Source organism: Gavia stellata, chromosome 12 (assembly GCF_030936135.1).
Source record: "Gavia stellata isolate bGavSte3 chromosome 12, bGavSte3.hap2, whole genome shotgun sequence".
In the NCBI taxonomy this organism is placed as follows: domain Eukaryota; kingdom Metazoa; phylum Chordata; class Aves; order Gaviiformes; family Gaviidae; genus Gavia; species Gavia stellata.
This window is the reverse complement of record NC_082605.1, coordinates 25,140,800-25,168,480: the sequence shown is the minus strand read 5'-3', so window position 1 is coordinate 25,168,480 and position 27,681 is coordinate 25,140,800. Positions and strand designations below refer to the sequence as shown.

Here is a 27,681-nt window from a genome sequence, read left to right as displayed (position 1 = left end):
ATGTAGAGCAAGATTTACTACCAGCCTTGTGCTTTTGGAGCAGCAGATAAACACTTAGTGTGAATGGTGCAGAGGAGCAGCGCATTAATGGAGAGGATTGTGCGGATTCTCTGTAGCGGACTGAGGTTTATCTCCTGAACCTTTTGTTTGATAGGTGATTTATTACGGCCACTAAATGCTCAAGACACTCCCATTTTCTCCTTTCTTCAATTACAATGACCTACTGTTTTCGTGTTTTCATGCCTGCACCCGAACACCCTGGAATTAGATCCCAGCCCTGCTCAACCTGCTCCTCTCTTAAGGTCTGTTACACGTCTGATTTTCTGGACAGAATCCCTCTCAACGAAAAATCTTGCAATGTTCCCATTCCGTACAAATTTGTGTTATTTTTCTATTTTCCTTTTTCACTGCTGCTGGGAGCTTAATAGGTCTCTGACCTCTCTTCCATTTCCCCTTGTCAGCTGTTATATTGCCCACCACCAAAAATTCCCCACCCAGCCTAAGCAAAATTTTGGAGATAAGTTCATCTTCCAGCCATCTCCCTGCACACAGCATTTTGACTCGTTCTTGTCTGCCTTCTGCATCACCCATTCAACTGAACGATAATGTGCCGTACTGCTGGCTGGCTCATTTGTCCCATCCCACCGTTCTCAGCGCTGTGAAACTGCTCAGACCAAGCTAAACTGTGTTTCAAAGATACGTTGGCACAAAACGTTAAGGCTATTGGTGAGTGATGCAAACAAAACCAGAGGGAGAGGCAGGGGCAGCATGCTCCCCGCACTGCTGAGGGCTCACAGCTGGCGGATGGGCACATCTTCGGGTAGAGTGGGCACAACTTCATGGCTTCCCCATCCCAAATGAATAGCTTCCCCCCCTTTTCTTTGTCTCAGTTCAGCAATTGCTGTTTTTTCTTCCAGACTTCCTAGTTGTCCTTAACTGAGGTGTCAACACTCCTTTGCTGATGTTTCCCTAATCTCACCCCACCTTCCTTGCTGAGACCAGGGAAGCAGGTCCTGCACCCGGGTCCCTCCTGCATCCTTTCAGTGCACCCCCAGGATTACTCTTTCTTTCTCCACTTGTTTCGTCCCGCCTCTCTTGTGCTGGCTGCGCCCAACCCTCTCCTTGTCAGATCCTTCATTCTTACGCTTTCTCCCCACTTGGCTTCCTCTGTTCACCTGTGCCTGGCTCCATCAGATCGGGGGTTCGCAGACCGCACTGCTGCTTTACCAGGGTGTGCCCGGGGCTGCCCTGCGCCCTGCTCCTCCCAGCTCGCCCCTCTACTTCTGCAGCCACTGACCTGGGGACCCTGGTTGTTCTGCGGGTCTGCACACTGGCACAAAGAGAATCCCACAGAGCAGCTCCACCAAATCGCTTGCTTGTGTGTGTCCCTGTCACTTCATGCCTTGATGGCTGCTGTCCCTGCTTGCTCACCTCCCAGAGAGGTTTGCTCCTCCAAACCCTGGGCTGTTGGAGCAGCGCATTGCTCTGCTTCATGCACGCAGCACAGCTAGTCCTAGGGACTGTCGCTAGCTCTCCGGCTGCTTCTGCCTCTGCCACAAAAAGTTGACCCATGCTCATAGCCACCGTTCCAGTGCCCTTTCCTACCCCGTGGTCTCTGGGCTCTACCTCTCCCTGTGCCCAGCGGGTGTCTAAAGCAGCTTGCTGTCCTCCCTCTGCGAAAGGCTCTGAGCCCCTCAGCCCTGATGGGAGTCAGGGAGCGATGGCTGCTCAGCCCTGCAGCCCCGAGCCTCCGCGCTCTGCAAGGGCTGCCGCTTCCCCCGGCAGCGCTTTCTTTGTCTCCCTCCTCTCTGGGTCTTTTTATGGCTGCTGGAAATGCAGAATGCTCTTCTGTGTTGCCTGCTAGGGCTAGGTAAATTATTTGTTTAATAGGCTTGGTTTATTTTTTGTAAGCTGGCAGAATAACTGTGAATCATCAAATCTCCCTGAATTCACTCCACACAAGACACCAACAAAAGGATTCATTGTGCAGAGCAGTAATCGGAGTGTAGCTGGGGCCGGACAGAGAAACCATACAGTGGGTCCGGCTTCCCAAGAGGCTGGATACGCAGGCATTGCCAGCGCAAGAACTAGTATGCGCCGCGTTGAAAACTCATTGCTGACAGAAGCATGTGGGTTTTTTCATGACACTGGGTCCCAACTACTCTTTCCTACTGAACCAGAAAAACCCTGGAAAAGAGCCTTAAATAGTATTGCTGCTTCTGCTAGAATGAACATTTTTTCCTTTTTTCCTAATTGTTAACAAAAAATGACAAATCTGTTCAAGTGCAGCCCCTCTCTCAAAACAGCTTCCGGATGAATTTGGAGAACTCATTAGGATCAGACCCTTAGTTTGCAGAGGGGTTTTCTCTCCTGTCTACCCGCTCCCTGGTCCCTCTAAGTCACACCCGGATCTTGCAAGGGGCTCTGCAGTCGACGTTTGTGTTGCGGTCACGTGCAATGCTCTGTTTCTGCAGAAATGGTACCCACACAGGAGAGGAGATTTCCCAACTTTTATGCCCCTAATTTATCTGTCTTGGATGTGAGCTTTCGGCTCCCAGCCCAGAGGGAGGGGAGGCTGCTCCCGCGGGTGGTGGGGGCCCCTGAGCTGGTGCCTGCCCTGAGCGGGCGTCGCTGCCTGGCTCCTGCGGGCCCGCAGCACCGTCTCTGCTCACCCGGCCGAGGGCAGCGAGGGACGGGGCTGCCTGGGCACCCCCTCGAGCTGCTTCGCATCTTCACTTCGAAATCTGTACCTTCGGACAGCAGTTTGGTTGGATCCCATTTGGCTTGTGGTTAGTTCTGCCACCCTAGACCACCACCCTTCCAAACCTCAGGGCGGAAAACAGTGCTGGAAAGCAGGGTTTCCAGGGGAGGATTTAAGAGAAGCGGAAGCGCTATAGCGGTGCTTGGGGAGGCTGGTCCGAACAGAGGGCATTTACAGAGCCCAGCCTTGTGCATCATACGTTTTCCAACCATGATTTGCCTAAAATACATGTATTTCAGCGATTGACCAAGGAGCCAGGGCCAGGGTTAGTGTAATAATGGATTAACAGAAGGGAGAATGAACCGCTACCTCCGCAAGGCAGCCTACAGGACTACCTGAAGCAGGAGTTTCTCTCCTCAAAATGGCCTTTTACGTGTGCGCTGGGCCCGCTCCTGGGGCTGGAAAAGCAACAGCAAACTTTTGTTTGTTGCTCTGAACAACGGGGTTTGCTGTCTTTTGGGACCTGGAGCTTTCCCAATGCAGTTTTAAAAGACGGTGCCAGTCGGAAGATATTCCAGCTTCAGCTGAATAGCCTTTGAGTTAAATTGTGTGCCATAAACCTCTCTCATGCCGCCGTGTTCATGTTTATTATTGCTTTGTGTTGGTAAATCCATTGCGGCTGAATTGTTGGCCTGTAGGTACGGCTCAGACGTGCCTTTACGGAGGTGAGGGGGAGCTGTGTGGGGCGGAGAGGACATGGGTGCCACGGAGGAGGGGTGTGCTGCCATCCTGGAGGCAGGGCCCCAGGGAGCTCCTTTCTCGTCCCGAGGAGCACGTCACCTGGGTACCTCAGCTGCCAGCCCTGCTTCCATCTCGCAATAGCTGACACTTTTGCCTTAGAGGAGCCGCTTCTGGGTGGGTGCACTTCCGCAGTGCGGAAAGCTTTTAGGACAGCGTAGGCCTTTCGCCTTCGTAGCTGTGAAGGCTCCGGGCGGCTGGAGGACGAGGCGACCGCGCAGGACCCCAGCGGCGACGTGTGGGAAACGGGGTGATCTGGCAGCCGCTGTGCAGCGGCCAGTGCCGGGTTAGCGTCGCTGGGCTTCGCCACGGCGGTGCCGGGGAACACCACGCCTGGGGAGCGCCCGCGGCCCCCGCGGAGCGGCTGCGCAGCCGGTGACAGGACGGCTTGAAGGCGCAGAGCGGCGGGCGCCAAGCGAGCCGAGCCCAGCTCCGCTCCGCTCCGCTCCGCCGGGAGCGGGGGCCGAGGACGCGGCGGGCCGGGGCTGCGCCCAGCCGGCACCTCCCTGCCGCCCTCGGCGGGGCCGCCGCCGCCCCCCTTCCCACCCGTGCCCCCCGCCTCGCCCGGGCCGGGGCACCGCGGGGCCGCCCCCCGCCCGCAGGGCCCGGCCCCTCCCGCGGGCGGCGGAGGGGGAGGAGACGGGGCGCGAGGAGGCCCGCCCCGCCCCGCCCCGCCCCGCCCCTCACGGCGGCCCCGCCCCGCCCCGCGCGCAACCTGAGCGCGGGAGCGGCGCCAGGGCCCCGCCTCGGCTGGGCTCGGCTCGGCTGGGCTCGGCTCGGCTGGGCTCGGCGCGCTCTGCTCCGCGGCCGGTGGTGCGGCGGCTCCCGGCCAGGTCCGGGCGGTGCGCGGTGTCCCCGGCGCCGCCAATGAAGGCAGCCGCGGGCGGCGGCGGGGCCGCGGCCGGGTGAGGCGGCGGTGCGGAGCGGTGCGGAGCGGAGCGGAGCGGGTGTCCCGGCGCAGCCCGCGCCCTCCCGCAAGATGTCATCGCAGGGCAAGTTCAAGAAGGACAAGGAGATCATCGCCGACTACGAGGCGCAAGTCAAAGGTGCGGGCGGGCGGCGGGGCACGGCGGCGGTGCCCGCCTTTGTGTGCGGGGCGGGGTGGGGCGGGCGGGGGCCGGGCCGGCTCCGGCTGCGGGAGCCCGCGCCGCCGCTCCCCGCGCCGCTGCCCGCGGCGCCTTCCCCTCCCCGCGCCTCTTTCCGCGGGCGCTGCGGCGGCGGCGCCGCCGGGCGGGGAGCGGCCCCGGGGCCCCGGCGGCGGCTCCGCGGAGGTACCGGCGGCGGGAGCCGCGGCCCTCCCCGCCCGGGCGCTGCTGGTCCCGGGGGGGGCGCCGGCGCCGCGCGGGAGAGGCCCCTCGGGGCGGCTGGTGCTGCCGGCCGGGGGGCGGCGCGGGGCCTGGCCTGCGCCCACCTGGGCGGCGGCGGCGGCGGGAGGGTGCGCCGGGCCCGAGCATCCTAGGCGCGGCGGCCGGAGGGAGGGTCTGCGCTGGTCGGCCTTTCTGCACAGGGCGCTGCTCGCGGCCTCCCCGGCGAGGAGGCACGTTGACCTGGCAGGTCTTACGTAAGGAACTTTGCCGTGCACCAGGCCCGGCGATTTCAAGGGGCGTAATGGTTATTGTGCGAGTCCCAGTGTTGCAGGATGAAGGGCCTTCGAAGCGGCCCGCGTTATTCCTAAATATTAGAGAAGAATGTAATTAAAGGTTATGTCTGTTGAGACCACCAAGCATCAAATATCAGGCTCCAAATTAATTTTTATTACAGTTAGAGTTATTATAGAAAAGTTGGTACCCTCTGAAACATCGCGGATGTCTGCAGCCTAGTGAAAGACGGAGTATGTTAGGGAGCGTGCGGTCAGGCAGAAAAAAATTAGTCTGTGTAGCCATCTCTCTACTAGAAAAACAGGATTTTTAGTATCAGTAGCAAACTGTATTAACCGATATTTCTGGATAACTTCAGTTTGTCAATCTACTCATTATTGCGACAATTCCCAATTCTGTTAGTTGATGACAGTTCCTTTTCCCATTTTCAGCTGGAGGATACTTTACTGCTTACTTAATGCCTTCTTATTAAGTTGCCCACCTCAAGTCCTCCTGCTATTATAGAAAATTGGCTCCCATCTCCTTTTGGTTGTTTGTTTTATATAGGTATCTGTTCACCATTTTATTGTGTCTAAGTTTCTGGTTAAGACAGAGTTAATACAAAATAGCTTTTCTGCGAATTAACCCGTGAATGTGCAAACTAAACAGCTTTCCTATTTTCTCTAGAGGTCACTTAGCGCGTTGGATCTTGAGCTCGGCTGAGGGATGTCTTATCTGCACATACAGCGCTTTGAAAAAGTAGCTGCTTAAATGCTGCAGTGCAATGCCAGATGGAAGGATTTTGGGGAAGGGGCTGTCTGTTGATTCCGTGCCATTGTTTACTTTCTTGCATTTCAGTCTTTTGTAGTTGGCTTTGAAGAGTGATGTAACAGTCACAACATGCTCTGCTCAGTGCCAATTACCTTTCTGCTTGTGTGTAATTTGGGCAAATTGATGTTATTGCACCCTGCAGTTAAGCAGATGAAATATTCTTTTAGCCTGTGGTATTGTTCTGTTTTGCAGGAGGGGATTTGCATTTATTCACAGAGGCTGTCCCGCGTTTCCGTGCTGTTCTCGAAGATGTCCTGGGCCAGGTGGTTCCTTCCTCTCGGGGCTGCAGAGGGGTAGCTGGAGGCGGGACTGGGTCTGATCTGTTCCAAAAGCTTCGCTGCAGATATCTCCAGTATTTTTTCGTGTTGCTGTTTGTAACTGGAGTACTCATTTGCCGCGATCGTTCTTGGCCAGACTTCTGTAGCCTCATGGTTTCCATATGTTAGACAGTTAATGCTGGGGTTATATATAAGGGTGTTTTATTGCATCACAGTGATCACGTTTTGGGCTGCTTTTCTGGGCAGCTGTAATGCAGACAGGGTTTGCTGATGGGCCAGTAATAATTTCCTTGATGCTATTCTGTGCCTAATTACACCTTCAGAAACATCCATTTTCTGATTTAGGGTACTCGGTCTGTATTTTCATCTGAATAAAGGTTAATTTGGATGCAGTCAGGGTTTAACTGTGCCTGAAGCTGGGGCGAGGAGGGAAGAGTCAGATCCTGATGCCTGCGTGTGCTGCCTGCCCACTGCCTTTGAGGTGGTGGCAGCTCCATCCCTGAGACACGTCAGGTCCCTCGCAGGACCGAGGTGGTCTTGGGGTGACCTCGGTGAGGTGAAGGGGCTCCGGTGCTCACGGCTGTGTCCTGACAGCTGTCACTCTCGCTGTCACCTCCCTGCGGGGACCAGGATGGCTCTGACCTTCCCGCGTTGCTAAACTGTCTGAGGAGGATAAACATCCAACCCCAGAGGAGTCGGTGCAGAGGTCTGTTGTAGCCCGTGCTTCGTCGTTGAATAGCACCAGCGGAAGAAAATGTAGCTGGGCAGAAGGGTTTAGCGAAACGTCACTGGCTGGTCATTACAGTAGCAGGGACCTGAGGAGGACCGGCTGCCGAGGCCGCTCTGCGGAGGGAATGGGGCTTTTTCTTTGATTAGTCGTGTACCGCATGTGCAAACGCAACAGATCTGTGTGTCATCGGTGCCAGCAAAGCCTGACATTGGGGAGGGTTTGTCATCATTTAAACCTTCTTCCGAGGCCGTGACAGTGACCATAAGCACCCCCCTCCACTTCTGCTCCCCTTCTGCAAGGCCTGATCTCTCTTGGCTCGACCTAAGGACTTCATGTAGGCCACCTCGTTATCCCAGATACCCTGTTTATTTCCTTCAGGGATTTAGTCATTATTCTATTCTTACCTAAACCCCTGCTACTCTGGTGAAGGATACCCGAATCTCCACAGAGGGACTAAAATAGGAAAGAAACAGTGAGGGAGAAAGAAAAAGGGGAGTGGCAGTGAGGGAGACTAATGGAAACAGAGTGTTGGCACAGAACAGCTGACATATGTAGATGATAAAGGATGAAAATCTGAAGAAGTGATGTGTTGTTATGGAGGATGGGGCTGAAATCTGAACAAAGCACAGTGGTGGTCCCCATGGCATGGTCAAGGAAATAGCAGGGAGAGAGATGGAAAACCCCGCATGTGAACTCTGGGGAATGCATCGGCATCGGTGGAGGTGAAAGTAGTTCACAGCAGAGGTGCGTTTAACACGCATTTAAAAGATGGGTGTCACGCATTTAAAAGATGGGTGTCAGAGAGGATGGAAAATAGTCAGGGCGCTGGCCAGCGTGATCTGCCAGGCAGCCTGGAAGGTGTTAGGTGTCAGCCAGCGCTTGGGGCTCTCACAAGGCAGTAACCATCTAGCAGTACTGGTTTTTTTTGTGTGCATAAAAAAAACCTCTGTTGCCCAAATATTACTAGAGGAGCCTGACAGACAACTGGGAATAACATGGTGGGGAAAAAAAAAGAAATGTTGCTTAGACTGATTTTTAGAAAGTGTTGCTGAAAGCCCTCTTGCTCAGGCAGTTGGGAACTAGAGCACAGGCCCTGAATGGTTCGGGGACAGCTCGTCAATAACTGCAGCGCGGGAGCCGAGCCCTGCCCCGACCTCCTGTGCTCCGGGGTGCTGCGGCCTTGGTTAAAAAAATCGATGAGCCCACACTTTGTGTGGGGAGCATGATTGGCGTAAGTAGAGTTTAACTGATGAATAATCTTTGTGCACAGGGGTGATTTATCAGCCATAATGACTCTGTATCTTCTTTCCCTCCCTGGAGAATTGTGTCTGCTTTTCTCATGGTGGGAAGGAGTTGTCCCTGAAATGCTTTGAAAAGATAGAGGGTGTGCGCGGGGTGTGTGCCTGCGTCTGCGCGCAGGTCTGCGTGAGTGCTGTCTGCTGCGCCCACTCTTCTTGCTGGATGTTGCAGAGAGGGCTGGGGGGGCTGATAGCTGGGGCACGGTTACGTGGTGTTGGTAGTGATGCAGGGTGCCTGAGGCTTTGGGTCGGTGCTGCTCGGTTTTTAGGCGTGGAGATACCTAATTGTTGCTGTCCGTGGCTGCTGCAGCCTGGCTGTCCTTGCAGCGCTCTGCAGCATTTGCCACCTGCCCGTGCACGGGGACCTCTCTCTGTGACCTCTCCTGAACACAAGCACTGCTGACAGGCGCCTTCCCGTGCTGTGGTCTCTCCTGTCAGTTATCGTGCCGTGGGTCCATCCCTTCCTTCTGCTGCTGATCTGCATCCTTGTTCAGCTGTCAGGAGAGGAGAGAGCTGGCTCCAGAATTGGCAGCAGATGCTTGCTTGACTGTACCAGAAAGAAAATATTAAGGATACGTTTTAGGAGGCAGGTTTTTTCATTTGTCTTTCTTAGATTTGCAGACAGGAATGGTTGCATTAAAAATAAATGCCAATAAAGATACGGCTGCATATTTACATCTGCCACTTTAAAGCTACTTGGGGAATACAGAATACAATAGATCCTTAGACGCACAATTTAAAGTGAGAGTTTTCAGATGTACAATTTTAATTGGTCTATCTGGCCAGAAAGATAAATAAATATCTCTTCCTCATTACTGTCAAATGCATGATTTGTTGCTTTAATGCAGCAAAACTAACCAGTTTTAAATATGTAGATGCAACCATCTATGCTACAGCATTGTAAATCTTGCAGAAAATTGGGCTTCCTGTTGATTGGCTGTTTAATTTCCTATTGCTTCCTGAAGCTTTTCTTTAACCCCGGCAAAATTCAGGTCATTGTATGATCTATTTGGTTATTGTTGGCAGGAAGACTGCTGTGAGTCAATAGCATCTTCTTCTGTCACACGGCTGGCAGGTGAAAAGCATCCCTGGTGATCCTAAAGACAGTAGTCTTTAAACGGTGCATCTGGCTGCACGGTGGTAAAGGGATGATTTCTTGCACTTCTAGGACTCTTAGTTGCCATGTAAATTGATAATAGAACTAGAGTTTTGATGGATTTAGCGTATAAAAACAGTAAAGAGGCTTGCAAACCTGGGGCCAAAGAAAACCAAAGTGTTTTTTTCCATCTTCATGGGAGAAATGCAGCTTAGGTTAATTTATCATTGCTTGTTAGCTTCATTTTACTTTTTCTATTGCAGTAGCTGCATTCATTCTTTATGTCTGTTCTCATTTCCTACCTGTTGCTCTCCTTCCACTTTGCTCAGAAAATTTTGGGAAAATTCCCATACCAAATCATTTTCTGGGATTATGGCTTGCTCAGGAGGGAGCTTGATTCCCAATTGGAGGAGGCATTGAGGCATGAAGCTTGACAACCCATTTAGTAAAACGTTTCTGTGCAGAAGAGAAGAAAGTTCCATCCCTTTGGATGGGCTGGTAGGAAACTGCTAAATATTAATGACAGAAACAGATATAAAATTTCCATGGGTTTAATCATCTTGCTTAACAAAATGTGGGGAAGCGTGACTCGAGGGCCAGCTAGCATGCCTTGGTGTAGCTCCGTCGGCTTCAGTGGAGTTATCTGCAAGAGATGATAGCAGATCGTGATGAATCTGATCTAGTTTCTACTGTGAGACTTGTTCGGTTGGTTCCCATAGAGATTTATTTGTTGTTATCTTCCACTTAGCCTCTGTGTTTCCTCAGTGAGGTCTGGTAGCATGGTCCTGGCAGATGGGTTTTACGTGAGATCCCCATGCGCAGGAACTGGGAGGGCCACGTGCAGAGAAAAGCAGAGAATTATATATGTGATTTATAATAAGGATTAATTGGCAGTCTCTAATGGGAACAAGTTGCATCTATCGGAGATGTTTTCTTGCTAAGCTGAAATCCTGAGCACTTTGGCAGAGGCCAGGACACTTGGCCTGAATCAGCAAGCTCCTGCACGAGACTGACCACCAGCGGCTACGTATAGGTGCTGGTGGGATGGACCTTCCTAAAATGCCTTGGATTCGGGCCCCCCCTGGGGTCAGAGGGGAGAAGGAGCCGCCAGCTTGCGGTAACGGGCCAGAAATGTGTGTACACGTGTGCTTGGGTGCCTTGCTCTGGGTCAGATGCAGCCAGTATGTGGTCCAGCGCTCTCGCCGCCAGCTCTGCGTGCCTGCTGGGGCAGGAGTGCGGGTACGGCACTGGCCGCTGCCCTGCGGGGCCGGGCGGTTGGCCTCGTGGTGCTGGTGCAGACGGCAGAAGCGGAGTGTGTCAGGGCACCATGGCTGCTATTTCTTGTCAGGACATCGCTAAACCCAAAGACTCTCTAGGTGCAGGGCCCCATTTAGATGGGGAGCTGGATGGGGGCCTGAAAGCCTGTGTGCCGTGTGTGCTGGCCTTCTAGCAGAATGTGGCATGATATTTTAAAAAAAAAAAGACAGGTGACATCACTAAAGTGTTTTTTCCTCCTAAGACACAGCTTTTTGGCCCCAGCTGAAGCTGTTTAAGCAAACACAGCAGAGTGGAGGTCCCTCTGGCAGGATAAGCAGGAAAGCATTGCTTTCCTTCTAGAGATGGAGAAGCCAGCGAAGACACTGGCCAAGGGACAAGCCGTGAACCTTTTGCAGGACTGACTTCTGCTGCTATTTTCTTTCCTGATAGCTGGCAGGTACCTGGGTGCAGCAGGCATTACTTACCAATCTACCCTTCTTCCTGATAACAGTTAAAACCTCTTACAACACTTATTCATGGCCTGTAGCTAGTCCTGGTTCCAGGTGAAGAGTTTTAAGGGCTGTTAAGAGTGCAGCACCAAATGCGCTTCAGGTGCTTAACAGATATTTATAAGCTGCTGCAAGGTGTAGTATTTTAAGTTCTGTGTGCAGTTTCAGCACCTGTCAGGAGGAGGATTTACTCTCCCCTTCTGCTGGCCCATTAAAGGTGGGGGGAACCCTTCCCATTGAGCTCTTAAATTTTCTCTTGCCTGAGTTCGGCTTTGTTTCAGCAGCTGTTTGTCAAGCTACCACCCACAGCAGCAACAGCAATCACCTTCTGAAACAGATTTACCAGCTTCAGAGGTGTTCATGCTCCTGACAGGCAGCCGGTGGCGGCGCGGTTCCAGCAGGTAATGCCTGGTGTCAGGCTTGGGGCTGGAGAGGGGCGCAGCGGCGTGTGCAGTCGTGTCCCTCATGCCACTCTCCAGCAAAACTGGCATGAAGTAATCTCCTCTTTCTTACAACCTGGGTGGCTACTGAATCCCAAATGTTGATTTAATCCCAGGAGGCTTTTGCTAAGCTGCCAGCAAACCTTCCTCGTTAAAAAAGATGAATATTTCTTACTAATAACTATTGTGTTGTGCGTGCCCCACCTCTGTGTATTCTACTGGTATGTATCATAGCAGCAAGGGAGGACACAGAAATGAGTAAATAATGTGAGCCCATGCAGCAACGGGTAATAATGGTTTGTACCTGTCACTGGTGACCTCCTTCACACAGAATCACAGAATGATAGGGGTTGGAAGGGACCTCTGGAGATCATCTAGTCCAACCCCCCCACCAGTCCTGACTTCATTCTGCTGGGAACGACACGCAGAAGCAAAGATGACAAGCCCACCACCTTAGGGCTTCCAGTCCTCACCTGGTGCTCCTGCTTTGTGCTTGTGGTTGTTGGATGAACTTTAAGCTGTTCGTGTCTCCAAGAGCCTGATTCGTAAGCTTTTCTCTGAAAAGCTGGCCAAAGATGACTTATTTTGGTGTTCCTTTTCTCACCTTTAGAAGACAGCTGCAGTGGTTTGGGAAGAGGCAGCTGCTGAACAGCGTATTGCAACGTACAGTTTTAGGAGAGGAAGTGGAGTATCAAAATAAAATTAACTGAGGGAGTTTACGTAGTTGTAGTATGAGTCCCTGGGCTGGGATTGAGTTGGTGTGATAGGGCTGATGTGTTTCTCGCTTCCACAGTGCTGTGGGATTGTTTAATAAGCGTGAGTGGTCAGCAGCTTGGTTTTAAAGTTCATGTGAAGAATGGCACCATGAACAGCACAGCAGCCCTCACGTGCCCGCCTGGGGAATATACAGCCTTGTTATTTATCCCAGTGTTGTCATTACTCATCAATGAGGAGGCAGCTGTTAGGATCCCGTCCATGGCAGGGAGGGTGAGGTTTTAAATCATCCTCTTTGTTTTAAATCATCCCCTTTGTGTTAAATCATCCTCTTTATTTTAAATCTTTCCCTTTGTTTTAAAAACAAAGATATGTCAAAAGGTGTGGTGTTATAATTCCTGTGTGGAAATCGGTGCTTCCGTCCTAGCCTCTTCTAGAAGGTGGGTCCCCAGATTTAGCTCTGTGGGTGCAGCCTCGTCAGAGGGGAGCGACAGCAGTGCCTCTTGGCTGGTATTCACATGTTTGTTCCGACGTGGCTGTGGAGCAGTGTGTCTGTCTGTACTGGCGTGAGGTCCCCAGTTTGGGAACCCCTGGCTTGGGAGGGATTGGGAGACCAGGGAGCTGGAAACTGGGAGAAAGCTATGGTTGCGAGATTCTCTTGCTTATGCATCTTGTGCTATTGAGCTGCCTTAAAACAATGTGCCTCCCAGCATGACAAAACTGTTTCTGTTAGCTTCACTGATGTCCTTTCCTGACTGCTGAAGCCAATCTGACATTCAGGGGAGGTTCTCCATGAAGACATTTGGTGCTGCAGGCTGTTAGTCTGGGATCTGGAGAGTCTGGGAAAACTATGCAGCCTCTCTGTGTCCAACAGCTTTAGAAAAGAATTTGCATTAGTGTCTATCACTCGTCTTTCCTTTGGAGTTGAAGAATAGCTTTGAAGAGGGAGAAAAAAACAAACCAGGTTTTACTTTTTCACCTAGGCCTTTGGGAGGAACAGTCATATATGTGGCAACGGATTGCAGTCACTCTGCTTCGAGAAGCAAGATGCATTAGGTCTATAAAATATTGCTCCATCTTGCAGCAATGGCAGGTGTGCAGGAAAGCTCAGTAACTTTCTGTTAGAACGATTATAGACTTAAATTGTCTACAGTTTCTTGCTTATGTCTTTATCAGACAGATGAGAGAGGAGGTTGCTCCGTAGGTGAGCATCCCTGATTTTTTTAGCTCTGTCCCTCCTGGCCTCTGAGCCTCAGTGGCCTGTCTGTAAAACAAATAGGGAAGAGGGGATGCAGCTATTTGGGTGGCTGCGAATCCTGCTGCTCTTGGGAACGCTCGGGGCTACAGCTCTCTAGGGTGAGGATTTTATCCATATGGCTCTTGCTTTGGTTATTATCCAGATAGCAAAGGTAACTGTAGAGATTAGGTGAGACTTAGTGCTGTTCTACTATCTTGCTTGTAGTGTAAGAGTAAATATTTAAAAAGAAAACAGGATACAAACCCATGTAAATGACCAGAGATCAGGAGATAGAGGTTTGGCTTTAATGATTCCCATTAAGGGAAAAGGGAGCCCTGTTTTCCACTGCCTTTTTCTGTCTGAGGTCCAACTTTGTGGAACAGTATCATGCATTGGAGGACCACAGCAGAAGTCCCTGTCATGGAATTCATGAAACAGCGGCTTCCCCTTCACCATGGAAGAGCCCTAAAGATTGGTTTTCTCTTAGATGTTGTAGCGTTGATTAGCTTTGTTTGTTTGAAGAGTTATTTGTGGTCTTGAGGCTATTCTGTGGTGTGGTTAGAGCCTGAGGTGATGTTCTGCTACTTGGAACGGCTCGTTTAGAGAAGATGACTTGAACAGATTTCTTAGCTCAAGATGACCAGTTCGATAATTTTAGGTTGCTGGCCTTGTGTGTGTGCAACATTTTTGTCTGTTAAATGCACTGATTAATCAATAGCTGTTTCATGGGAATAAAAACCTTTGCTATGGAATGAAAATGCTTTCCCCTCCGCCCAAGGTGACTAGAATTCTGCCTTACTGTATGGTGGAAGCTGACATATCCAGATCGACTAAATGCTTTACAGAAAAGCTTCTGTCTGTGTAAGCTTGCAGCCTGCCGGCAGCTGAGATCTGAGGGAACTAACAGCCATGAGTTACTTCTGATATTGATGGTGATGTTTAAAGCTTCTGGCTCAAACAAGGTCCTACTGCAATAGGTAGGACTTGCTGTCCAACATTAGTGACATAATGGCTTTAAATGAAGTGGTTTTGGGGAAGAATTGCATTTGGATATCTTCCCCCCCCCTTTTTTTTTTTTTACTTCGTGGAAATTTAACTCTGTGATGACGCTATAATGTAATCATTGACATTACAGAAGAATTCATAAAAGAGTAAGAACTAGAGATCAACCTGTTGGTGTGGCAGTCTAATGCTTTTGTGTTGGTAAAGGCTCTAGAGAGAATTCAAGATTTCCTCTGTGTGAAAAAGGGTTAACTGGTATTTGGGAAGAGCCTAAAAGATGTTTCATTCAAGACAGCTTGTTAGTGTTTGAAATTTTAAAGATACAGACTTTTATCTGATCTGGAGAGAAAAAAAATCCAGCTGTCATTTCACAGTGTTGGCAGTGTAACAGTATTAAAGCTGCAAGAGAGCTTGAAGGTTGGAGTTGCATTGCTAGACAGCGGTGATCAGGAAGCGAAGCCTCGTGCAGACGAGTCCTGTTTGGGAACGTAGCCCTGGAGTGGGAATGCAGTGTGAAGCAGGGGGCTGTAGCTGAGGACAAGATGGAAACAGTGCTGTTGACCTTTTTGCAAACCGCTTTGTGGCCTTAATGGGAAGTGATACACTAAAGCTGCACAATAGTATTGAAAGACACTGTGTTTAGCTGGGCAGTTAGTGAAGGAAGGAATACTGTCTGCAAGATTATCCTGCCAAGAGCAGAGAGTATGTTTAGCTTTTTCTTAAACTCCCCCTCTTCTGTTCTTGTTTGCCCTCAGAAGCTGATTAGTTACTCCAGATTTATGCTGGTGTTGCAGCATGTGACCCATGGTCGTTGGGGAGTTGTGTCTCCGGACCTTGTGAGCTGGATGGGAATGTCTGTTCAATGGCGCCTGTGGAAGGATGCTGTGGACCACTTATCAGCAGTGACCTCCACTGGAAGGAGATACGCTGTTAGTTGATGAAGACATATTGGGCCTTCTAAGAAAATGTTATTGTAGGCAGCTGTTTTTGCCTCTGTTATTTGGGAGGAGATGCTAACTCCTCTGGAGGGACAGCATGCCATAAATGACCGTTAAGGGATGGGAAAGTCCTGCTCTGGCCAAAAGATAGAGAGTTTTGTTTGAAAATATGGCTCGGCTGCTGTTGAACGTGGGTTTGAAGCAAGTCCTCTTGAATGGGTGGGATATCTCCCATCGACTTTGGCGTGTGTGCTTCATGCCCTTGAGATATTGTGCCAAAATCCCTGCCTGCTTGAGGGGTCGCGCAATGTACGTTGCAAGGTTAGGAAAGAGTCACACTGAATCCTTCACCTTGCTTTTCATACGGCAGTGATTGAAACCTGTCTGCATCCACCCCTCCAAAACAGGCAGTGGTGGGAAGTCTGGTGAAGGTCTCCTCTGGTGTGTCTCTTCCTGCAGGTAAAAGACCTTGTTGGGTGTCACATTGAGTACTTCAGCAGTAGTGCAGTGTACAAGAGGGTGCTAACTGCTTACTGGGTAGTTGTTTGTACGTTGCTGCTCAATAGGGTTAAACTCTACCAAGTATAGGCTGGAATATTGTGATGTGTTTTTATTTTGCAGTGTTGCCTAATGATTGTTTCTCTTTGGAGATGGGCATATTTTCAAAAGGGCTGAGTACTTTTACAGTCAATATTATGTACAGTTAAGCATGCTGAGGTCAGCACAATCAAATATCATGCTTCAGGGTGGAATGTGATTGCTACAGAGATCAGAAAACAAATTCTATCCCCGTGTAGAGCATTACACAATTGGCTGGATACGTTATAGTTTCCCCTGCAGCATCAAAGCAATGCTCTGAGAGAGGCTATTGGATTAAATAACACTGGCATTTCTGTAAATACCCACATAATAATTTCAAAGTGTTTAAGAGTATTAATGATTTTATTTTCCCAGCACTTCTGAGAGGCAGGCAGGAGCGTTCTGCCTGTTCGGCTGACGGGGAGATGCAGAGGCCCGGAGACTCTGGCAAGAGGGCGGTAGTTAGGAGTAAGAACAGAAGTCAGGTTCTTGAACTCTGCGTCTTGCACAAAGACCAGAAACTGCCTGTGCACCGGCCGTTTGCTTCGGTTGGATGTGTCTTCTGCGCTGCCACAGCGACTGGGTAGCGTGCGCACTGCGTGATTCACCTTTAACCATCAGTTTGAAGCTTCGTTGTTTTGTGAGGTCTAGAAAACCGTCTGATCGGCTGATCTGTGGCGATAAGTCACGCTGAGGTCCCTGGCCACCTCTCGCCTGTTTGCTTGACTCAACTGCCGCTTCCTGTTTTCAAGTGAGGTTGCCGGCTCCTTGCGGCAGGATGAAGTGTTCTGCTGTCTGTGGTGCAGAAATAGGGGGATCTTCACTACCATGGTGCAAGTAGTGCATAACTTCACATTTTAGAGGTGTACTGCAGCTCCAGGAGAGAGCAAGCTGCAGCCTGCGCTTATATCCATCATGGGTAGGAAAATGTGAATTATTTAGGTGTTGTACAGAAATGCTGATAACTTGAGCCAGCTAGTCTTCCTCTGTAATGGAAACCAGTTTGTTTCACACCTTAGGGGAACTGAATGGTGTTTGGTGGCTAGGACTGTGTATGTACATCAGCCAGAGAGAGATGGAGAAGACAGACTTACTGTATAGGTCATTCTGCAGCAAACGGCTTGGAAGTGCACTGTGAAGGTCTATGTACGTTCAGTGTTGCACCCAGAGGAAACTGTAAGACCATTGACATCCCAGTCGGAGCTTTTTGAAGTGACTGTAACGGTCATATACAGAAACTCTGCAAGGTTAACCTTTTATTTTGCCAGATTTTCCTTTACCCTTCTTCATTTTACTTTCCACTGAATACAGCCAGTGTTTTGTAGGGACTTTTGTATTGCCCTATTCTTTTTTACCACCAAAATGAATGGGACTTCTGCTGTTGTAATAAATGAAACTGGAAATCAGGATCGCCACTGTAATTGCATTTTTCGGGTAGTTCGGGAAAAACCTGAGGAGGTGTGGCAAAAACTGAACAAAAATAAATAGCAGTGTTGAACCAATTTTAACCTGGAGTATATCAAGTGAGTTGGTAAGCAGGCTCTCAGCAGCAGATTCTTCCAAAGCATTTTTTGTTTCTCTTAACATCCTTGCTTGATGGTGTTCTGTGTGAGTCACATTTGTAAAAGCAGTTTTTCCTGTGCGGTGCTTCTATGCTCTTGACCTACTCTTGCTAAAATCCCTAAAGAAACAATAAGCAAACATGCTGTAAGTGAAAATGTCATATTACAAACCCCTGAAAGTGAAACCATAACAAAAAGAGTACTCATGTAGTCATTGTTCTTGGGGGATGGCAGTTTGAGATACGTGAAACAGATTATTGTTATTCCAGCACTGTAAGAGGTCAGCTCAAAACTAAGGGTGAGTGGGAAGAAGAGGAAAAAAGAAATGCACGTTGTTTGCCTCTCCTCCTAATCGCATGGCGTGTTCTCATACATCTCATGGATTGTGCTGTTGATGTAGTTCCCTACTGCTTTACAAATGCTTTTCAAATGTGTGTCAGATGGGAGAGGAACGTATAGCAGATGGTGTACCTCTCCTGAGGCAGCGGGTGGAAGGAGATAATTTTGCAGGTCACAAAAACCAGAGAATAACTTCTTCAGAATAAACTTTCATTGGGGGTTTAAAAAAAATATTCAAGAAGCTTTCTTGGAAACTACTCCACACTGATAGATAGCTACAGATGTTTGTTTGCCATTTTCCATTTCCAGACCCAAACGTGCTCCCAGTCTCCTCACAAGGTATACCACCGGAGCTCTGATGGCTCGTGGCAAATGTCCTGTTTTACTCTAGATTGAAGGTAACGTGTCCAGCTAGCATCTTACTGCATCCAAACACATCATCCCTCTGGGTGCCACAGAAGTGTGGAAACGTGGGGAGCAGTGGGCACGCCTGTGGTATCTCCTTGATGTTGGAGGGCACAACAGGGACCCAGGTCTGTGCTCCTGACTCCTGTGCCAGGCTTGAGTGGACTGGTACTGTGGCTTTGAGTGGTGAGGCTTCCTTGCACCAAAGTTTGTTCACCTGGGGAACGAGGTTAATGATGCCGTCTTGCTTGAGGACTTGAGGAATGGGTGACACCTGAGGGATTTCATGAAGAGGAGTAGCATTTTGAGTGTTTAAGGCAGTGTATTAAAGATGAGGCACGCTAGCAGAACTGGCTCTTTGGTTTGAACGTGGTGAAACGGCACCCTTGTTTATCAGCCGTAGAACGCTGTCGTGGAGGTGATCCAGCTGCTCTGACAGTTAGTTTGCACAAAACTGCAAGCTCCATGAGAGAGCAGTGGTTGGTCATGGGAATAGTTACAGGTCGTCTTAGGAGTCCCGTGAGTGTGCATGAGAGCCAGGCACAAACCCCGGCTACCCCGTTGGTTCCCAGCGCATGTAGTCTCGTCAACATGCCAAGAATTCCCGTGTAGGCTGGTCATGTTGTCACTGGTGAGTGGTTGCTGCAGGGTCCTTGTCCATGGTATACCTCACAATGACAATAAAAAAAGACATTTATGGCCACCAACTAACAATATGCCTTTGAAAGAAAGAATAAAAGTCTTCAATGACCTCTTCCTTAGCTTTTTTTGGGGGTCTTTACCAGACTGCACGCGTCCAGAGCTTGCTGGAAAGAACTTAACTCCTTGTCCCTAATAGCATCTTTGTGTGAAGACTCTCAAGGTTCCCAGTAGCTTAACTGTTCCTTGTAAGCGGGTCATCCAGATGACTTGCCAAGATGGAAGGACAGCTGATCTTTGCAGGTTTTGAATTGTCAAGGTGTTTGCTGTGGCTCCACTTGCGACTTGAACGGGCACTAGACATCTAGGAGGTGGCAGAGGCTCTGCTTTCCTCTGGAATCACCCTGACAGTGCTGCTGGGTTTTCCTGGTGGCATCATAAGGGCTGTCTCAGGATGAAGCCATTTGTGTATCGTTGGTAGCACTTCCATTGCTCTCCTCCGTTTTTGTCTCTCTCTTAAAACCTGTTCAGTGTTGCACACTGTGGGAGCTCTGTGCTCTTTAATTGTTGTTTGTCATAGTGGGACTTGCTTGTTCTAAAACCAATTACAACCTGACAAAACTGATATGCTTTATTTACAAATACATCCATCTGGTTGTGGACTGCCTGGTATCACTGCCAGAATAATATGAGGCCTCTATTGCTGCTGCTGAGTTATTGAAGGGTTCCCATGCCGGCATCGTCTGGAGCCTCACAATGGCTTACTGCATGTGTGCTCTTCCTAGGACAGAAGGAATTAATGTTTCAAGTAACAAATCCTATGTAAACCGAATAGAGATAAAACATCAGGGTGCTGTGCCTCGGCATCAGCTGGTGCGGAGCCTCACGGCATGTTTGGAGTGTGTGATACGATGGAGGATGCTAATGCAGCGGCTGCAGAGCAGCTCCTCTGGGTGCTGACGCCCGATGCATCCAGCACCACGCAAGCGGGTGGGTGAGCTCTTGGCCGTGCTCGGGTGGGGACAAAGTGCGGTTGTAGCTGTTGGTGTTAGGAGGAGCACGCATACGTGTGTGCAAGAGCTGGGAAGCTGAGGAACCTGAACTGTTTGGAAGGGGCCAGCAGTAGAAACCACTCTGGTGTGTATTCTGTGCCTTTTGGCTGCTGGAACCAGGATTGCGGGCCACCTGGGGCAGAGTCTGGCTGATTCCTCATCTTCCAGAAACTCATTTGGTGACTGAGGTAGGACTAGATTCCTCCTTGGAAGCTGCAGTCTCCTGATAGGTTTCATGTAGGAAATGGGCAAGAGAAATAGGCAGGCGTCTGGGGTGCGAGACTCCTATTTCTGTGTGTGTTCCTGGAACTCAATTTTGAAAAGGCTCAAAAAAGGAGAAAAATGGATGACTGGTGTCAGGACATTGGAACTTAAAACCCATCACAACTGGTAACCAAAACCATTTCAGACTATTTTCATTTTTCTATGAATGGTCAGTTGCAGCTTAAAAAAGATCTGAGGCATTATGAATCAGTACTGATTTCACCCTCAGGCCAGCAGTTCAAAGCTGAATATAGTGAATTTTAGAAGCATTCACTAAAAGCATCTATTCCTTGTTTACTATGTGTGTTATCCACAAAGGATAGAAACCAGAGACCTACGTATGTAAACAAATTTATCATGAGGGAAACAGGGAAGAATTGCCCCCTAAATTAAGTAATTAAAATTAGCATGGCTAGGTTTCAACATATAATCATTGTGAATAATATACATGATAAATTCAGGCCTATTTTTGTTTGCGATTTGTCTAGGAATGAACTTTAACTTTTATATTTATAAATAATCACTCAGTTTTTGCTGGCTGAATAACTGAAAATTCAAAATCGGTATGAACTGGAGGTACAGAATACTGCAATCTGCATATAAAAACCTGTGTTTACATGAATTTAAGGTTTTTTTTCTATTCCCCGTCACCATAGTAACTGAATATTTTCTATAATGGTGAACTAGTCTTGCAATGTGAGTGTGAGGTAGGACGCTTTCATTTTACCTCCAGGGGCTGAGATGGTGGGCCAGATTGTCCGGGTGCCTGGTACCTGCCAGTCCCTTGACAAGAGCTGTGAAAATCGGGTGTGTGGAGTCAAAGAGGGTATTTGGTGGCACCGCAGTGAGTTGAACCCAAATCCTGCTCATCATGGGCTGGTGCTTGGGACTGTCAGTGCAAGAAAATAATTTCCAGCTGGTCGGCCAGTTAAAGGTCTGTTTGAGAAGATACATTCCTGCCATCATTTTGTGGCAGAAATGCACTGTAATGTGGTCCAGGCCAGGCAGTGGCATGTCTGGGGTGGGTGGCTCGTGAGCCGCAGCCCCGCAGTGCTACTGACTCCTCTCCTGGCATGGTGGTCCTGGTACGGTGGTCCTGGTCCACTCCGTGCTCCCCAGCTTGCTTTTAAGTGGTGCAGAGTCGCTCTGTGGGTCCTTGGTGGCTGTATATCCAAAATGGTGAAGAACTGCCCCAAGCCGCAAGCATCTTGGTACTGGCCAGCAGTAGTCTGTGGCTCGAAGTGACCGGGTCAGCAGTTTTGGTGACAGATGTTCCCCAAACGGGTCGAAGCTGCTCCTGCCCGCGGCAGCTGCTGGAGCAGGATGGGAACGGCTGCTGTGCCTGCTCTTGTGCTGCCGTGCCCCGTGCTAGCAATAATGATGGTCGTCTTTGAACCCTCTGTTTTAGCTCAGATCTTTAATATCATATCACTGTGGGCTTTTGGTGCTGGGCTTTTTGAAATTGGTAACTGCTATTGTGCCAAAACTAGTGTTTGTGTTATAACCTGTGGTTTCCCCGTCATTCTGGTGCAGTGCCTGTTTCCTGTTGCTGGCAGGACTGTTAAGAGATTTTTAATAGAATTTTTCTGAAATTTGGTAGAGACAAATAACAGCCCTTTGATTCCCTCCCGCTCTTTTTTTTTTTCTCCCGTTTAACAGGCTGTAGTTTATTGCTGAAAAATGCAGATACGATGCTCCATGGGGAAAAATTTTTTCTTTGACAAAATGATTAATGTAAATACACATGGTTTACAGTTCAGAGTGACGGTTTGCTGGTAATCTGCTGGCAGGGGTATGTTCTGCAGTCCCTCAGCCTCTCTTTCGGTCCTTTATAAATATCAATCAAATAAGAACGTACCACTGAGTACAGAGGACAGCTAAAAGCAGGAGGAGGAAATGCAGAGAGAAAGGAGAATAGCAACACGAAAAGAGAACTCGTATCATCTCTTGTAACGTGAGCTTTCAGTATGCATCAGGGCTCAGCTCCTCTGGCCGTTGCAGCTGTAAACTAACACTGTGTTTTCTGTTCCTTCTCTCTTACGAGAATCAGCGTGCCGAAAGCGGCTGTGTCCTGCGGGCAGGGTGGATAACGCTGTAAGGTGGTTATGAAGATTTTGGCTAATGTCCTGTTTCTTGGTAGCTGATCAGCACGCGTTGGCTTCGGCTGAATCCCCGCAGCCCTGCCAACGAGTGCATCTGCTTGTGCGTCTCCTCTTAAAGCAGGCCAGAAATGGGGAGATGCTCAAAAGGAGACTGAGATTGTACATTGTTATTAGCACGGGGGATTGGTTTCGTTCACTAGCTTTAAATCCAAATATCTTCATGGAAGTACGATTTTTCTTTTCCTTAAAACATAATTATAGCTCTGTATAATACAGCTGTTTTTTATCCAGCAGTTAATAAAATATCCTAGCTGGAGGTAACTTACTGGACATAATTTATGTATAAAGGGATCTTGTGACACTTTCTAGTGGGAGAGAAAATAATCCATTAACACTTACAGTAAAATTCTTAGGATAAACCCCATGCATTTAAAAAAGTTCATTTGCTTATAAATATTAATGAAATCTATGGCTAAATTTACTTCAGTATTTGCACATCGCTTAGTTTGGACAATATAACAGGACTGGACAACTTCCCTACCTTGTTTTGTTCAGTTTCAGTGTTGGTTTGAGTCAAAGGCTCAAAAGGGAGATTTTTCACTGAATTCAGGAGTTTGGAATTAATTAATTGGAATTAACCCCTAATAAGATATAGTCACATAACATACAGACTGACATTATTTCAGGGAAATATTGATATGTAACCTTCCACCTTTTCACTGAGGTGATAGTATTTTTATTCATAATTTACATTTTAAAAGCTTTCAACAAAAGTGTAGATCTCGATTTTGATCTTAAAATTACTTTACCGGTGTTGTTAGAAAAATAAGATTATTTGTAAGGGTCTCAGATGTTTTCTTTCATGTGTTCTGCCTCCCCTGGTTGATCTGTCCCCAGCCTGCTGCCTTCCTCAGCTTCAGCATATTTTACTTAATTAGTTCCCTAAAGGCCATTATATGTGATTTTTCCCAAAAAGGGAGCGAGCACAAGGCCATCAAAATGATAAAGGCCTTGAGAGCTCTGGCTGCTGCTTTGTATGCTCAGATGAAGGAGACACCCCCCCGCCTCTCCTTCTGAGAGGCAGCATGCAACTCTTGGGAGAGGTTTCATGTTTATTTCACTAAAATATAATTAGCTGTACCCTTTTTGTACTAATAACTCTTATTTTCAGGTGTTTGTGCGGAGGGGTTTGCGGCCCGCCCCGCGCTAGCTGGAGGTTCGCCGCGGTAGGCCTGCCGACATGGCGGCCAGCGCCTGCCCCCGGGGTCAGGCCGGCCTGGGGAGGATGGGGAAGGCCTTGACTGTCCCCGGCCCTGTGGCAGGGGCTGCTTGGCCAAAAAGACTTTTCAACCCTCCTCCCTTCAAACTAACACTTTATCCATCGGCTTATTAAACTGTGTAGTATTTCCGCGAAAAAACGTCTCTCCCCTGTATCTTTAGATCTTCCTGGCAGCGTAGACATCTTTGACGGATGCTCATCTAATCTGTTGATAAAAACCTGCAGTGATGGGAGATGTGACATCGTTCCTGGTTAGTCGGTTAACTGTTTCTGATTAGACTGCTTTTTTCCCAGTACTTAAACTGAATTTTATTTTGTGAAGAGAAGCTGACTTGTTCGCATGTTTCCCTCGGTGCTTACGAAGACCGATTGATCGGCCACCCTCGCACAACAGCCCCTCATGCAGGGAAGACTGTTGCCATGTCTTCCTCCAGTCCTGTCTTTCCCAGGCTGAGCAAAACTTCCCTCTTGAAAGGAAGCCATGACGCCAGAGCTGCGTTTCCACCACGCTTTACTTCTACTGGTTAGGTACACGGTGGGTCCGAGCTAAACCTGTTCTCACTCTTCCTGTAAATCAGATTGGCATCTGTACGGCCATGTGCTAAACCAAGTAGACATCCTTTGTAAAACCGAATAGTTACACGGGCTGAAGTGTTATTACTTTGCTTAGCAAAGAATTTAGAAGGTGGCATAAATCTCCTTTTATACCCATTATTGCTCCGTGAATGAGAAAGGGAAATGTGAATTGCTTTTTCTGGACCTGATGAGTGGGTTTCAGTGTGATGGATGATGGGTGACGCTTTCACAACCCATCGTTCACGGAGGTGCACAAATGGGAACGCAGTGGTGCCTTGGCTCATCAGCATATGCGTTTATCATATTGTTTAAGGCAGCCTCATTAGCTGCATCGGCTGTTGTGCTCTGTGTGCTATGGTGACTTGGTAATAAGTGATGTATGGCCTGGCCTCCACAACCGGAAATTACATTATAAAGAAAAACTGTCAGCTCGTAGACTAAGCCTGAACTTGAGTAGAGGGAAGCACCAAGACTCTAAGGAGAAAATTGCTTCAGAGAAATCATAAAACTTTTCTTAGAGTCCAGTTGTATCCTAGGTGATGAAAGCAATCATTGCGGCAATCCTCCACCTGGAATATTTGACTGATGCTTTCAAGGAAGTTGCTGCGTGTTCTGAAGTGAGTGGTTGACAGACCAGAGGGTTGTGCTGCCTTTCAGAGGGTCCTCGTCAGGCAGGAGAGACAGGCGACAGGAGTCTCGTGAAGTCCGGTAAAGGGAAGTGCCGAGTGCTGCCCGTGGGGAGGAACAACCCCAGACACCAGCGCAGGCAGGGGACCGACTGGCTGGAAAACAGCTCTGCAGAGAAGGACCTGGGGGTCCTGGTGGACAAGGGGTTGAACATGAGCCAGCAATGCACCCTTGCAGGCCAACAGCGTCCTGGCTGCGTTAAGGTCTTGTCCAGCAGGTCAAGGGCAGTGATTGTGATCACAGAATCACTAAGGTTGGAAAAGACCTGTAAGATCATCAAGTCCAACCTACAAAAAAAAAAAAAAAACAACCCACACCACACAACAACAACAAACCACAACACACCAAAAACCAACCCACCCAACACCACACAGCACCATGCCCATCAAGCTACATCCCACAATGCCACATCCACACGCTCCTTGAATACCTCCAGGGAGGGTGACTCCACCACCTCCCTGGGCAGCCTATTCCACTGTGTTACCACTCTCTCAGGAAAGACATTTTTCCTAATATCCAGCCTGAACCTCCCCTGGCGCAACATGAGGCCATTTCCTCTAGTCCTGTCACTAGTCACTTGGGAGAAGAGACCAACACCCACCTCTCTGCAACCCCCTTTCAGGCAGTTGTAGAGAGCAATAAGGTCTCCCCTCAGCCTCCTCTTCTCCAGGCTAAACAACCCTCCGCTCAGCCCCGGTGAGACACGTCTGAAGTGCCAGGTCCAGTGGTGGGTTCCCCAGGCAAGAGGCACATGGACACACCAGTGCAAGTACAGCACAGGGCCACGAAGATGACCAAGGGACTGCAGCATCTGTCACATGAGGAGAGGCTGGGAGGGCTGGGAATGTTCAGGCAGGGGAAGAAGAGGTTCAGGGGGATCTTATCCATGTGCATAAATACCTGATGGGAGGGAGTAAAGATGACTGAGCCAGACTCATCAGTGGTATCCAATAAGAGGACAAGAGGCAGTGGGCAGAAGTTGAAATACAAATTCTGCTTAAACATACAGTAAAACTTCTTTTAAACTAAGATGCTTCTTGCTTGATTGGGTTTTTGTTTTTAAATGATGATCTAACACCAACGTAGGCTGCCCGCAGGGGTTGTAAAATCTCCATCCTTGGAGATGTGCAGCACCTGGCTGGGCGCTGTCCTGGGCAGCCTGCTCGAGCTGCCCCGGCCCCCAGCAGTGGGGCTGGGCTGGTGGAGGGTCTCCAGAAGTCCCTGCCAGCCTCAGCTTTTTGGTCATTCTGAAGGCCCATGAGGTGCTCCCAGCAAGGACTTGTCAGTCTAAATGGTTGCTTGATTTCCCCTCTGCCTTCCTCTTCTGAAGACTTACGGTGGATTTCCCCCTGATCCTGTGGCTCCTCGGTCACCACACCGCATCCCCCCTGCTGAGCCCTGACCTTGGCTTCCCCACCTCTGCCAGAGCTGATACGAACAGATGCCTTGGGTCATCCGGGCCCTTCTATTTGGATATTCTGCAACTTGCACAGCAGCCGTGGCTCCCTCTGGGCAGCCCCCTCTGGCATTTGATCTTTTAAAAACAACAGCCCAAGAAGCTTCCTTGGAGAAGGAGCTGCAGTGTCCTGCTGGGTGCTGTGGATCTCCCCCTAAGCAATGTACTGGCTTGGGTGGATACCAGCATCTTCTGGCCGCCTTCACCACTCTAGGTGAGACACGTCAAAATTATGTTAAGAAGTAGCTGTGAAATGCTTTAATGCAGCTTGGAGAAGAACTCATGCTTGTTTAAAAAAAAAAATAAAAAAATCCATGCACCAAGAATACTTTTAGCGTAATAAAACCAGAAGCATTGAATCTCTGAGTAGACATGCTTTAAGCTACAAATTTGGTTAAATATATGTGTAGGGCTATAGGTGGATCTCCCTGTATAGCAGAAAGCTGTATTTATGCCTGCCACTGATAATCAGTTGTTCTTTCCTAAAGGAAATAACTACGAATGTAAAACATACTGAAATTGACTTCCTGCTTGCAGGTTTATAGCCTGATTGAGATGGTGAGTGCAAATCAGTCTGCTCAGATTCAGACTCTAACTCGCACGCTTGCAGTTTTGTAGCAGAAGGTGTGTTTTCAGGAGCTGATGTTGGAGTCCCATAGGCGAGTGGATGCTCCAGGCAGCTTCTGAGACCTTGCGCTTAGAGAAGGTAAGTGCTGGATCTTAGGTTTTACGTGTTGTGGGGGAAGCGTCTGGGGAAGGGGGAGTGCTTATGTACATATCTGGGTCACAGAGACAGAAACATGAAAACGGAGAGCACTATCGAAGAGTTTCAGCCTCTAATAAATTTAGTAATTGCTGTCTGATTAAAAAAAACCTTATAGACGAACTTGAATCTTTTTTTTTCCATCCTGCTTCTTGCTAATTTGACTGCACCGTGTTTATAATTTTCTTTGACAAGGAGATATGCATAGACAGTGCAAATGTGGAGGTTATGTGTGTGGCTTTGAATTTCTTTTTTTTCAAAAGATGGGGAAATAGCCCTTTTAGATTCATTATACTGTTACATGTTAAACTTCTTAAAGAGCACTAATAAAATAATGGTGAGCTAGATTCCAGCTGGATTTAAAATGTTTCACATAATTCACTAATGTCTTTCCCATCATGATGCCGGAATGTCTGTCATGACTTTGAGGGGGTAGCAAATGCAGTTTGGAGAGAATTCTCAACTGTTACTTATTTTAAGCAGGATCTTCTTGTGGAGCTTCCTACCGTTGCTAAGAAGGCACTTAAATGTTTCTTCTTGTTCTTGTGTGCCGTTTAATCCAATTAGTGTGC

General features: G+C 48.9%; 1 protein-coding gene across 2 annotated transcripts in view; it reads left to right on the top strand.

Moving 5' to 3' along the window:
- Positions 1-4,478: 4,478 nt before the first annotated feature.
- SRGAP3 (SLIT-ROBO Rho GTPase activating protein 3) overlaps positions 4,479-27,681 on the top strand; it is a 125,852-nt gene continuing 102,649 nt past the window's right edge. For both annotated transcript variants that reach the window (XM_059823573.1, XM_059823572.1), the window contains exon 1: positions 4,479-4,545. In XM_059823573.1, the coding sequence (XP_059679556.1) occupies positions 4,479-4,545 (67 nt within the window). The remainder of the gene's footprint in view (positions 4,546-27,681) is intronic.